This window comes from Carcharhinus amblyrhynchos, chromosome 1 (assembly GCF_965287045.1).
Source record: "Carcharhinus amblyrhynchos chromosome 1, sCarAmb.v2.hapA, whole genome shotgun sequence".
In the NCBI taxonomy this organism is placed as follows: Eukaryota; Metazoa; Chordata; class Chondrichthyes; order Carcharhiniformes; family Carcharhinidae; genus Carcharhinus; species Carcharhinus amblyrhynchos.
The window spans coordinates 148,836,996-148,851,699 of NC_137324.1; the positions used below are offsets into that span (position 1 = coordinate 148,836,996).

Here is a 14,704-nt window from a genome sequence, read left to right on the forward strand (position 1 = left end):
AAGCCTCCCACTTACCAGACATCCCTTTGTCTTCCCACAGACTCCCCCAATTAACTTTTGAAAGTTCCTGCCTGATACCATCAAAATTGGCCATGCCCCAATTTAAAATTTTAATTTTTGGGTCAGACCTATCATTCTCCATAGCTATCTTAAAATTAATAGAATTATGGTCACTGGTCCCAAAGTGATCCCTCACTAACACTTCTATCACCTGCCCTTCCAAAAGGAGGTCAAGTTTTGCCCCCTCTCTAGTCGGGCCATCCACATACTGAAAGAGAAATTCCTCCTGAATACACTCACCAAATTTCTCTCCTTCCAACCCTCCAATACTATGTCTGTCCCAGTCAATGTTGAGAAAGATAAAATCCCCTACTATTACTATCCTATTTTTCTTGGAGCTATCTGTAATATCCTAATATATTTGCTCTTCAATTTCCTGCTGACTATTTGAGGACCTATATTATAATCCTATCAAAGTGATTTCCCCCTTCTTATTTCTCAGTTCTATCCATATAGACTCAGTGGCCGAACCCTTGGATATAACTGCTCTAAGTACCGCCGTGATGTTATTTCTAATCAAAAGTGCAACTCCACCTCCTCTCTTACTTCCATGTACCATGTACCATGGAACATTGGTACCATCTGTACCATGGAACATTGAGCTGCCAGTCCTGTCTCTCCCTTAGCCATGTTTCAGTAATTGCTACAATATCCCAGTCCCACGTACCCATCCATGCCCTGAGTTCATCTGCCTTGCCCGTCAGGCCTCTTACATTGAAATAGTCGACTTCCTTTGCTGTCTTGTTTTTGCCTGCCATAATACAATGTTTTTGTAAATCTTTACATAAAGGATCCCATTGTAAATGTTAACATTTTGTAATACTGACACAAGTTACAAAAAGCAACATCTGGGGGTAGAAAATGCTTGCAATTTGCAAAGTTTTAAAAAAACTTTGACCTCCCATGTTGCACAAAGGAGTCTACACCAAAAGTGACTTCAAGTGAAACAGAATTAGGTGGGGGATAATTGTCGCAGGATATGAAGATATAATTCAGTCCTCTTTTTAAAGTCACACATCATCTCTGTTCTTATGTAATTCTTTAAAATTATTCATAATTATGTAGCAGAATTAGTAGAAATTTGTGAAATAGAATTGATAGCAAGTTGAGGGTCTATCTGTGGTACAGGCTTGAGTAGCTACAACTGATATTATGTAGAAGGCAAAACATGGAAACAAGCAAGTCATCCTAAATGTGTCAACATTTTTGCCCCACATAAGCAAAAGTCCTGATTTAATTTACCCATCTTGTTCCCATTTTCCACCATCTCCTCTCCTTCATTCACCTGCCCAACCTAACTTTAAATGTAGTCACATTTTCTGCCTTGGCCATTAACTCTAAAGGTGAATTCCACAGCTTCATAGCTCAATTATAGGAAAAGAAGTTTACTTGGGCATGTTCCATATACTGTGCCCATTAATTCTTTCTCATTATAAACTTCTATGTAAAATAGACAAAAGAAAGTGGGAATAGATAAGATTTTTAAAATATTGGAGAAACAGGTAACAAACCTCTTCCCAATGTTTCCAAGGAAAAACTTATCATTTTGCTTTTCTAACTGTTTCAGAAATTGCCAACAGACGAATGTTTCTTCCACGAAAGGTTGGAGCCAAATAACTACAATACATATCGTTCAAAGAAATATGAAAGTTGGTATGTTGCTCTCAAAAGAACTGGACAGTACAAACCCGGACCAAAAACTGGACCAGGACAGAAAGCAATTCTGTTTTTGCCGATGTCTGCAAAGTGCTCATAGTCGTCTGCTTCCAGCCTCCCCCGTTTTATTTAAAAATGGTTGCATAAACACAAAATTACCAATAACTGTTTTATTTCTGTGAAAGGCACCAGTATACACAGTATCTTGTCGCCATGCTGTCAAGTTGTTTTGGCGGTTTTACAAACTGCAGTAAATCAGCTGTGCAATATCACGCTATACAAAATGTGATTTCAGTAAAAAGTTATCACATCTTTGTTTCTTCATATCAAAGTTAAGCTCCAATTTAAAAGTGTCCTGTATATAATCCAATGTACTGGTTTGTGATAAATCATTAGTTAATTTTAGCTCATCCGTGTAATGCAATTATTTTGACTTAGAGGTAAAGTTGATGCTGTGATACAGTGTTTACTTAACAAGTGATTCAAAGGGTTACTTACACTAAAGCCGCTGTCAAATTTTACATTTGATTCCTTGAAACCATTTGATCTGGAAGTAGGTATATGGATAGAATCAGCAATGTAGATGTTTCAAGTTCCCTACTGTCAGATTAAAATATTTCAATTTTTAAAAATCTAAACTTCAATAATTCATTGGTTCTTTGCTTCATGTGGTACGTGCAAGTTCTAAATATTTCACCTGCAGGGTGTATTGATAATTATCCAAAAGATGTGGGGGAAATGTTCTTGTGTTCAGTTTAGGGATGCTGTTTTACTTTCCTTTTGAGTTACTAGCGAATTTTTCATTTTGTCTTTCACTTTGTGGACAGCAAAAAATACTGAGGCTTTTCTGAATTGTTGGTTGGAATGAATGGAAGAGACCAAACAAAAGTTACAAGCAGTGTAGATGTCATAAATGAATATTTGTACATTATATTGGACCTCAATCCTTTATGGCTAAGGACTTGATCAATAAGTATAGATGTAACCATTAAAATCACTAAAAGTAGTGTGGCGCACAACTAATGAACCTTACAGGATTATGTGCTTTCTGTTACGAGACTTTAACACACAACATAGTAACTTTGCTTTAATAAACATTTGTTACAGTGAGGGGACAGTTTATATAACTGGCAAATGTTCTAGACTGTGTTTCTGATTGACAAGTTCAAAAGTCAACCACCACATAAAATGCAGCATTGATTGGAAAACAAACACAGCAGCACTGTCACAAATACAGTCTCTAATGAAGGCCTGTTAATACTTTTTTAAGCCTATCTCTTTTTTTCTCCCCAGACCCCTTCCCTTCCAATCTACACATTATAATGACATGGATCTGAAGTGAATCTACTGAGGTGTTATTTTTGACTTTTCTTCCTATCTCTTTTATTGTTATCATAAATTGGACATTATGCATGAACCAGACTGTTTGCAACCTTGCTATTTGTCCCATTTGCCTCTAAGCTGAGCTACCAACCACATATCCTCTCTGTCACCATGACTGTCTTTTCCACCTCCTCAAATTACCTATTGCCTTCCCTGCATTAGCTCATCTGCTGAAACTCTCATCTGTGCTTATACTTCCAAACGCAACTATTCCAACACTCTTCTGGATAACTTTCCATCTTATACCAATTAAAATCTATGAATTTAAATTATCTTCCTTGCCTCACCCCCCCCCCCCCCCCCCCACCCCCCCTTTCCCTCAACGTTGTAGTACGCTTAAGCCCAAAACACGCTCAAGAGCTCTTCACTCCTCCCATTCTGGTCTTGTATGCATTCAAAAGGGAGATAGATATATTTTTAATAAAAAAAGGGGAAGAGTAATACGAGCACAAGTGGAGAGATGGATTTGAGACCAGGGAAAGATCAGCTAATTAAATGGTGGATCCGGCTCAAAGGGCTGAATTTGTCTATTTCTGCTCCTAATTCCTATGTTTCCTATTTCCCTTGTCCCATATCTTCAGCTGCTCAGATCCTCAACCACGGAGTCCCTTCCCTAAACCGCTCTGCTTCCCTCCTATCCCTTTTCCTCTTAAGATAGTCCTGAAACCTAGCTGTCTGTTATTTCTTGTCAAATTGATATGTTTATGCGCAAATGCCTTGGGAAATTTTACTCTGTTAAAAACATTATATAAAAAAAAGTTGTTTGATACAGCAAAACATAATCCGAAAATACAATCATGCTTGTTAAGTACTTTTTCCATTTTGTAAAGTTATGAATTGAGAAGGTAAAAATATGCAGCAGGCTCCTCTGCAGATGCACAATTTGAAGAAAGGGGAGATAAAGCAACCATTTATAGTGGTCATGAGGATTTTATATGTATCTTTAATTCAACATCAAAATTTTGGACTATAAACCTAAGGGAATCTGTTGTCATTTTTTGGAATTGAAGTGATGTATTGAGAAGCCTGGCTTTTATGCATTTGAATAAACATGTTGCAAAAATGTATTTCTCAACACTGAACAAAGGTAGCATTTTACCCATTAACATCAACAATTATGTAATTTGTAAAAGTTGTTTGACAACTAGAAACAATTGTATTATCTTTATAACAGCTATTTTTCATTTATAACCTATTTGATTCCATTTGTTTTCAGCTTCTCGTATTTCTCTGGTAATTCTTTGTGATAGAGTTTGTAGAAAAGGCCTGTATAAACTGCGGGAAATTCTCTCATATTTATATCAATTTTGTCAAAGCCTTCCCTGTATCCATAGAACAACAGCTTGGCTATCCTGTTGGTTATAAATGTTGTGTGTTCGCTCCTGGCCAGCTCTTCCAGATTCATCCACTCACACCGCAGGCATTCTTCTTGGCAAAAATTGATGTCAAATGAGACAGCTTTCAGACGACAAACAATGTACATGTCTGACTTCCCAAAGGCTCCTGGATGGTTATGTTGCTGCCTGATGCTCAGAAGTGATATAAATTTGGATTTTATTCCCGTCTCTTCAAATACTTCCCGAGCAGCAGTTTCTCCTAGAATCAACATCCAGATTTAATTTTGAACACTTCTGGGAATAAGAGTCTGAAGTGGCAAAGGCAAAAACCAACTTTTTGATATTTCATGCATGAATTGCAGAAGTGCATTTGAGGCCTACAAATTTAGCATGAATATGATGCAAGTTATTTTATGGCACTTCATGTGTGCACTGTCCAATAATAGTTTTGTTGATTTGCTTCCTGGAGACTCATTCAATTTCAATGAATTCCTATCAAGGACCAATAAAGTGCATGTGACTGCATTTTCAGGATATGTGATTTCGTTTAACACTACAGCTTTGAGGCATGTGTCAACTTCTTGCAATGGGTTGTGTTTTTTGCCCTTTGAGAAACTATTAGTTCTGTTTTGGTTATCAATTTCAACCACCACTGAACATCTTTGAAAAGAATGTAACCCAGACTATCATGGTCCTGTAAAATAATTACCTAATTGTAACTTTATAAGACTGTACAAACACACTTGTACAATTCTGAGTATTGCAAACAAATCATTTGCATATCACTCATCTTGAATGGACAAAGTACTAGTCTAAAGAAACAGATTATTTCTACGGTATTATGCAATGAATTGTTTCTGTACACCATGTTTGCTTTGGTTATACCTTCATTAACCCACTGTTCATTTTTCTCTTTTAAATTGTTGCAGATAGAAATGGTTTAACTTTTGTGTAAATCACCCATAGTTGATTTAATATATATTTATATATTTTGTTTGCTTATTAGGAACATTACCCAAGCAGTGCCTATAGCCGCTTACTGAATCATAGCGTTTCATCTGCAGAGAGTAGCAGGGAATGAAGTTTATCTGTTTTCTAACTAAATTAGTAGACTAAATGCATATTGGTGGCAGATTACACAAAAGTGTAAAGCGCTGGTGATAGCTGAGATATATGGCCAATGGGCATTCTGTCACTTATTCTACAAAGTGTTACTCCCTGACGTACAGTATGCCATATTAACATTTTAAAACAATACTGTAATTTAAAAGAAAACTAATTCTGTCTAAGCGCATGTTTTGGGAAATGAAAGTTTACCTTAAGTCAAGCAGAAAAGGTTAAGCAGCTGTTTAATATGAGTTAGTGACAATAAAGGGCGAGGCAAATTTATTTAGGAACATAACTGATTAGTACATTAATTGCACATAATTAAGGCACTAAAAATATGTTTTAACTTGAGGTCAATCATAATCAGTTGCTGTGAAGACATACAAAGGCAAGTAAACAAGTAAATATGATCTCAATAGGACAGAGTGGTATTTTTGTCAATTACATTTTATTCTATTTGATCATCCCTTCGTATTTCTTCTTAAAAACATTTGAAAAAAATTTCAGCAGATTAGCAATAATTCCTGCTATTCTGTTCAATTTTTATAATATACCTTAAAGTGCACTGCACTTATGTTTCCTGCCGTCGTAATAGTTACTTCACAGGAAACAGATTTGGTGAACCCAATTCTTCAGAAGCAAAACTATTTTTGCAAAGAATTATAAACAAATCAAGAACTTTATTGTCTCAGCACAATAAAGTCCTAGCTGAACTCAAAACAACTGAGTAGATCCCCACTAGCAACAGCATACTGGCCTCTGCTGAACAGTAACATTAAAAATCCCTTGCCAATGTGAATATTTATTTTAATATAACAGACGTAAATCTGTAAAAAAAAGGTTTAGCTTGATGATAATATAGCATACACACTGAGCTTTTATGCCCGAATTGTTTGAAAGCATTTTAAGGCATGAAAAACAGCACAGCTGGAATAATTAGGCTATATGTGAACAAATTTCAGAATTATCCAAGCATTCTTCATGCAACAATATACTGATAGACAGCACCATTATATCTTTCAGTTGGAATTGAGAGTAATGTATTTTGTACAATTTTTTGGTTCTGAAATTTCTGAACAGCTTTAATTTCAATCAATTCAATATAAACTTATGATATTATGCTTAAGCCACAAGTATTTTCAAACTGACAGTAATCTTGTGCAAGGGGGAAAATGCTACAGAAAATCCATTATATTATGGCCAAGAGCAAACAGATAGGAATGGAAAGATAATAAATGTAAACATATTTCTTATTTTTATGTCATCCTATAATGGAATGGTCGAGCTTTATTTCAAATGTATGTATGGATACCCATTAGTAATTCTTCCCGTACTGGTAAATTCAAATCATAAAACTATCTTATCAAAACTACTTCAAAATTGACTTAAAATTGACGCATTTAAACTAGTGATCAACATTTTTCCACTGGAGTAGTTTGCCAACAGTGGAGCTTGGACTTGTACCCTTTCGAGTGCCTCCAAGCATCAAATGATTTGTTTCAGCAAAATCTGCCTTTCTTCAATATTTAGCTCTTATCTAACCAGATTTATGAGATACGTGAAGTCTTAATCCGTTTTTTTTTAAGTAACATCCTAGCGTTACTTTTTTAGTAAATTAAGAATTAAGTTTTAAATTAATAAGAATTCAAGCACACTTTTTTAAACTGTGGAACTGCTAAATCTACAATCAAAGTTCAAATACCAAATTCAAAGTTATCTCCAAAGCAATTCAAAATGGAAACAAAAGTATATTTGAAAATATATGTTCATCTTACTCTTAAACATTTAAAGTACAGGAGGACAGTGGGATGGTATTATTATTTGTTGGCTTAACACATTCAAAGCTGCTTTATTTATACATACTTACCAATATCCTCACCAAGATCAGAGAGACCTCCTGGAAACTTCCAAGCATTTAGTGTCTTTAAAATAAATTAAAGTGCAAGTCACTGAAAGTAAATTTACAACAATGTGATACAATATTACTCTATTTTAAAGTGAAGTTTTAAAACAAAAGCAAAGCTTTTGTAATGCTTTCTGTTGATTTTAAATTAAAGCAGCTACAATTGGGCCTTTGTGGCATCCATTTTTTTTAAAGTATGTGAAATGATGAAAGTGATTCATTCTACTGATGCTCTAGGAACAAATGGAATCGATGTGTTGCGATTTAAAAAAAAATGAAAATGCTGCTAGTTCTTAAATGAATCGGGAGAATAGAGGAGTTGATGTTGAAAATTATCAAGCTGCTATGTTTAGAAATTTGTACAGGCTGCAGCAAGGTTACATTAATACTGATGCATTATTTTATAATTTTCAGTAGTGGCCTTTTTTTGAAGTGTGTTGATGTATTTGAATCCTTTTCGATGTACTCAAGAAATGGAAGTTTGTATTATGTAGTACCGTCCTGTACTGCACTGGTTTAAAAGTTTGTCCTGTATTATCTGGTTTGTTTAAATAGATCAAAATATTTTGTATTTCAATGTCTATCCAATGAAAACATTAAAACAAGATAACTGTTCAAGATAACTGTGGATTGTAAGCATTTGTATAAAGTCTCTCCATCAAAAATATTAAAATAACTAAATGTTTACACATTTTTGTTATCAATCCAATCTTATGACCACTGGTTTGAAATATGGAAGTAATGCAACGTGATTTTAAATAATCTGCAATGATGAGAAAAGTAATTTATCCTAATTAAATATTGTTCAAAATATAAGACAATGATGGTCTGGAGCACCTGCATTTAACCATGATCAACTTTTTTTTGCGTCAGCATCATTCTGGGTATTAGGAAATGTCCAGTTAAATGGATATAAACCAGATGGTGAAATATGAAACATGATGCAGATGTTTTCCTTGGAAGCAGGTTTATTTGCAGGATGCAGCATTAAAGATCTCTATCTTCTAACTGACTACCCACTGACCCAGTTGACTCTCCTTGTGTGTTTTCAGATTGTCATCAAACAAACATTGCTCATCAGCTTTGTATCTTTAACCACATAGTCAAACAACTATTAACAACCCCATTCATTTTTATAGGGGTAGTGATGTTTTTGGACATTTGTATTCTATTTGGGCTTACTCCTACAAGCAGGGTGTTAATGCTTCACTCACCCGATTATGCCTTAGCTTGTGCAATTGAGCACTGAGGGTCAAACTGACAGATCTTCATTAATGTTCTTAAACTTATTCAAATATATTACCTTGAGCACATCACCTGTAGACAATACTAAATGGGTTTATTACAAGTAAATGAACATCATGAAATACAAATATGTTTATAATAAACAGCAACACCACTATCTCCTCAATCAAAAACAACAAAGATTCATCCCTCTCTCACTTCTGAATGACATACTACGTCCCAGGGCGATCATCTGAAAATACATGTCGAGATTTTTGTGGAGTCTGTGGGGGGGCCTTTATAAAATGGTGGTTGGCGGGGGTGGGGGGAGCAGAGATGGCAAACAGGACCTGGAAGTTCTGTCCCCATTTCCAGCACATTCTGTTAACACATATTGTATTACCAGCAGTAGAGAGGAATGGTGAGATTGGGGGGCAGGACATGACTCAAGTGAGGGAAACCTGAATTCTGTTGGGAAAGTTTAAACAAACCCTACTTTTGCGGGAGCAAGGCCCTGGTTCCACACTGAAATTTACAAATTTTGTTTGTCCTAGATGTAAATACTGATTGCATGTGGAAAGTGGGATTGGCCTTCAGGAGCTGTCAGGAGAAAGCACCTCAAATGATATGACTTTCATTCTGGGGGAGGGGGTATGCGCCATAGTCAGGCTCACTACCATAGGGGCTGCTGAGTGCTAAAGAAGGCTGGTTAAAAGGCAGAATGAGGTAGTGATGCATGCCTGAGAGCCCAGACTTCCATCAGGTTGCTTGAACAAATGCACACAACGGCAAACATTGCTTTATTGTCAGCCTTTCTGAGACCTAAGTTATCAATGGCTGAATATTTATGTGAAGAACTGATGTTGATTATAGGATGTGGTGAGCCAGTAAGATTGTGCATGAAACAAAAAAAATCAGGTTCACGCTCGGTTTCTCACCGCACGCACAGTGAGAATTTTGCTTGTGGGCATGAAGCTGATTTAAATAATGACATGCTTAGCAAGAGACCAGACATGATGGCCTTGCTTTGGGCGGAGCAAAATCAGAGGCCACTGGATTCCCTGGATGATTGGGGGCATGGCCTGGCACGGCCCATCTGGCACCCCAGCACTGCTCACTATACTGGCACAATAACTGTGCTAGGACAGTGCCATGGGGGCCTGTGGGCTGCAACCATGATGTGGCGATGCTGGCATTGGACTGGAGTAAACACAGTAAGAAGTCTCACAACACCAGGTTAAAGCCCAACAAGTTTATTTGGTAGCAAATGCCACTAGCTTTCGGAGCGCTGCTCCTTTGTCAGGTGAGTGGGAGATCTGTTCACAAACAGGGCATATAAAGACACAAACTCAATTTACAGAATAATGGTTGGAATGCGAGACTTTACAGCTAATCAAGTCTTAAAGGTACAGACGTGAATGGAGAGAGCATTAAGCACAGGTTAAAGAGATGTATAGTGTCTCCAGACAGGACAGTTAGTAAGATTTTGCAAGTCCAGACAAGTCGTGGGGGGTTACAGATAGTGTGACATGAACCCAAGACCCCAGGTGAGACCATCCTTGTGTGCAGAACTTCGCTATCAGTCTCTACTCAGCAATTCTGTGTTGTTGTGTGTCATGAAGGCTGCCTTGGAGAACACTTAACCAAAGATCAGAGGCCATGTTCCTGACCGCTGAAATGTTCCCCAACAGGAAGAGAACACTCTTGCCTGGTGATTGTTGAGCAGTATTCGTTCATCTGTTGTCGTAGCATCTGCACAAATTCAAGCTTCCACCTTAAACACATTAAAGAAGCCATCCCCTATGGACAAGCCCTCTGTGTACGCAGGATCTGCTCAGATGAGGAGGATTGCATCAGACACTTCCAGATGCTCAAAGATGCCCTTATAAGAACAGGATATGGCGCTCAACCCATCAATCGAAAGTTCCAATGTGCCACAGCGAAAAATCGCACCGGCCTCCTCAGAAGACAAACACGGGACATGGTGGACAGAGTACCCTTCGTCGTCCAGTACTTCCCCAGAGTGGAGCAGCTACCATGCCTTGGGATATCCTTTCCTGCAGCGTATCAGGTAGACAACCTTGGCCGAGTTGCAAGAATATGTATCGTATACCTAGTGGATGGTATTCTCATGTGAGATGATGGCATCCGTATCGATGATCTGGCACGTCTTGCAGAGATTGTGGTGGCAGCGTTGTGTGGTGTCATCGTCATTGTTCTCCTGAAGGCAGGGCAGTTTGCTGCAGACAATGATCTGTTTGAGATTGTGCGGTTGTTGAAGGCAAGAAAGGGGGATATGGGGATGGCCTTGGTAAGATGTTCGTCTTCATGAATGACATGTTGAAGGCTCCGGAGGAGATATTGTAGCTTCTCCGCTCTGGGAAAGTACTGGACGACGAAGGGTACTCTGTCCACCATGTCCCACGTTTGTCTTCTGAGGAGGGTGGTGCGGTTTTTCGCTGTGGTGTGTCGGAACCATCGATCGATGAGTTGAGTGCCATATCCTGTTCTTATGAGGGCATCTTTCAGCATCTGGAGGTGTTCTTTGTGATCCTCCTCACCTGAGCAGATCCTGTGTGTAAGGAGGGTTTGTTTGTCGGGGATGGCTTCTTTAACGTGTTTAGGGTGGAAGCTTGAGTTTGTGTCTTTATATGGCCTGTTTGTGAACAGATCTCCCACTCACCTGACGAAGGAGCAACGCTCCAAAAGCTAGTGGCGTTTGCTACCAAATAAACCTGTTGGACTTTAACTTGGTGTTGTGAGACTTCTGGCTGCAACTATGACAGGGCAAAGATTAGGGATGGTAGATAGGGCATCAGATTGGCCTGTGGGGTCTGGGTTAAACTTTCTGAAATTATCTTCCCACATCCAGACTATGGTTTATGACTTCTGAGGGGCCATGAACCATGGGATATCCAGAAACTGGCCTGACTCCATAGAGAATGAGTGGGCTAGAAGATTCCTACCCTCACAATGGAGCTGGCTAGGTCAAGAATACAGGGAGCAGGCTTGCAACGCACACCCGTCTCCCCATGACAACAGAAATTGGGGACTGCTTGAATGCTTCCCACAACCTATCAGCAAAGTGCAGGACTGTAAGGTATTGATCACGCTATGAAGTTAAAGAGGTTAGTGAAGTCTTTGAGTACACGTTTGCTTTCATATACGATTAAGTACTTGAGAGATTTAAATGCATTGAATGGGTTTTCATGATTGGAAATGTTTTTGTACAGACTGAAGACTATAATAGACATTTTAAAATTTTTATTTTATCTCAACATTGCTTCTTTTGAAAGATAATTTCAGAAGTTTAACCTGGACCCTTCATGCCAACTTGATGTCCCCTCTATCATCCCTAATCTCTCCCTTGCCTCCCCCTATCACAGCCCCACCCCATATTGGGATACTGGATGAGTTGGCATGTAGGGTGTAAGGCAAAGGATGGTGGTGAGACTAGTACCCTTCTTCTACATGGCAAATTGTTTGAAAAAGCTCATGAACTTTCTATGTGTTAGTAGAGGAATGCTCTGTGGATTATCACTAAATCCCTACAGTGCAGAAGGAGGCCTTTCGTCCCATTGAGCATGCACCAACAATAATCCTATCCAGGCCTATCCCCATAACTCCACATATTTACCCTGCTAATCCCTTTGAAACTAAGGTGGAATTTAGCATGGCCAGTCCACCTTACCTGCATATCTTTGGAGTGTAGGAGAAAACCCATGCAGACATGGAAGAATATGCAAACTCCACACAGTCATCCAAGGCTGGAATTGAACTCACGTCACTAGCACTGCGAGGCAGCAGCGCTAACCACTGTGCCACCATGCAGTACAGTGAAAAAACTAAAATCACCATTTTAAATGCATGTGAGTTAGTACCTGAGGCGAACTGCCAAAAATTCAGAAATGCCTGAAAAAGGCCTACCAGATCGACATTGAATTTGAGAAAATAAATCATGTGGATTTTGATCACTGAATGAGATCTCTCATATGAGAACTTACAGGAAATTATTAGAAGATTTTAAAAACAGTATCCTGATTAATATCAGATTCCATATTAAGAAACAATGCTCATACGGATGAGGGATGTTGCTACAATGACAGATAACTGAGTGTACCAACAAATCCTATAATCAAGGAAAAGCCTTTCCAAGTAATCTCCAAAGGTTCAGAAAGGACAGAATTTAGAAGAATGATATGAGGAGGTAATATTGAAAGAAAATATAACAATTTGAATCACAGGGAGTCCTTTGGGTCAAGAAGAATGTTCAGAGTGTTGGCATAAATCCTGACAGACTATGTTTTAACTGCATTAAGAAGTTACACAACACTAGGTTAAAGTACAACAGATTTTGTTTGGAATCATGAGCTTTTCAAGCACTGCTGCTTCATCGGGTGAGACTCACCTGATGAAGGATCAGCGCTCTGAAAGCTCATTATTGCAAACAAACCTGTTGGACTTTAGCCTGGTGTTGTGAGGCTTTTTACTGTGCCCACCCCAGTCCAACGCTGGCATTTCATTTCACTGCAAAAAAGCAAGGCACATCAAAGTGGATAACAGCATGACCTTCCTACTACAGAGTGCAGTGAATACAAAGGTTCTAGTGAAGGATATTCAAGGTGGGTACATACTCACCCCTCAATATTAGGTCCACCTAGAGTGCAACTTCATTTTGGGATCTGCTAGAGTAGGGATTGTCCCAGGTTTTAAGTTTATTATTAAGTGTCATAATTAGACATGCATTAACACTGCAATGAAGTTACTGTGAAAATCCCTTAGTTGCCATACTCTGGTGCTTAGGATACAATAAGGGAGAATTTAACATGGCCAACGCACCTAACCAGCATATCTTTTGGACTGTTGGAGAAAACCAGAGTACCCAGAGGAAACCCACGCAATCATGGGGAGAACGTTCTGACGCTGCACAGTGACCCAAGCTGTGGTCTGTCTGTGGATGAAGTAGAAACAAAAACAGAAAATACTAGAAAATCTTAGCAAGTCTGACAGCATCAGTGGGGACTGAATAGAACCAACGTTTTGAGTCTAAATGATACTTCACCAGCTTAAGAATGGTAGCCTCCTCTTCTGGTATACCAAATGAGATCACAACAGTTGCAGGAAGAACGCCGTGGTATCTTCACTGACTATATGGCAACCCAATCTATGACTAAGCAATCTCCACTAGAGGGAGCTGAGCCAGCAACCTGGACAGATGATCCACAGGTCAGGCTATCTGAAACTTGCTTTGGAGATTTAAGTGAACAGAAGAAAGTATCTAGAACATCCTGCTTGACTGAGGCCCAATGAACAGACCCATATTTGAAAATAATAGCACAGGTTGCCTATTCTGAGATAAAAGAAGGAACCCCTGAGCATTACTACTTAATATGAGGCAATAAGAGGAAGTGGAGACCTCTTCAATGACCTGCAGAACGGGATTGGACAATTGTCCATCAAATTGTAGCTTCTCCTGGGCATGGTAAGGAAACCTGAAATACTACTCACAAAATCCCAACGGTTGCACATTTGGGTATCCAGAAGACCCGGGCCTGGATAAATCAGCACTTTTATTGGCCTCACCTCCACAAAGTTATGGTTGAACTTTGCAGAACTTACCATGCCTATCATAATCTGCAATTATGACAACCCCATTTGCCCCATATTTGCATTTGATGAACCCTTTAGCAGAGTTCTGGTAGATTGAGTGGACTCTTGTCAAAAACTAGGATGGGTTATCAATATCTCCTAACCATTAGGGATATTGGTCACCCTATTTCCAGAGGCCATATCTCTGAGGAAAATCTGGTGGTAGTCTGTTCTTGTCCTTTCAATGTGTTAATGCAGCAATGCCTGTGTTCACCAGTGCATTCCCTGGATATCTGCATTTGAGACATCCAGAGAAATGGATCATTACCTAGGCATAGGAAGACGCATCTGCATCTTTCTGTGCCTACACTTCTGACCATCTCAATATCTACTCTGACATTGAAGCGTACTGTTATCTTCCTCAAGACTTTATTGGAAACTGTTT

General features: G+C 38.7%; 2 protein-coding genes across 2 annotated transcripts in view; one reads left to right on the forward strand and one right to left on the reverse strand.

The window, feature by feature from the left end:
- The window catches only part of fgf2 (fibroblast growth factor 2), an 83,584-nt gene extending 80,188 nt beyond the window's left edge, over positions 1 to 3,396 (forward strand). The window contains exon 3 of the mRNA XM_080193553.1: positions 1,628 to 3,396. Within this exon, the coding sequence (XP_080049679.1) occupies positions 1,628 to 1,816 (189 nt within the window). The 3' untranslated portion in view covers positions 1,817 to 3,396. The remainder of the gene's footprint in view (positions 1 to 1,627) is intronic.
- Positions 3,397 to 3,404: 8 nt separating this feature from the next.
- The window catches only part of nudt6 (nudix (nucleoside diphosphate linked moiety X)-type motif 6), a 97,592-nt gene continuing 86,292 nt past the window's right edge, over positions 3,405 to 14,704 (reverse strand). The window contains exons 4-5 of the mRNA XM_080193548.1: positions 7,411 to 7,465; positions 3,405 to 4,695 (exon numbers count right to left, since the gene is read on the reverse strand). Coding sequence (XP_080049674.1) covers positions 4,292 to 4,695; positions 7,411 to 7,465 — 459 coding nt within the window. The 3' untranslated portion in view covers positions 3,405 to 4,291. The remainder of the gene's footprint in view (positions 4,696 to 7,410; positions 7,466 to 14,704) is intronic.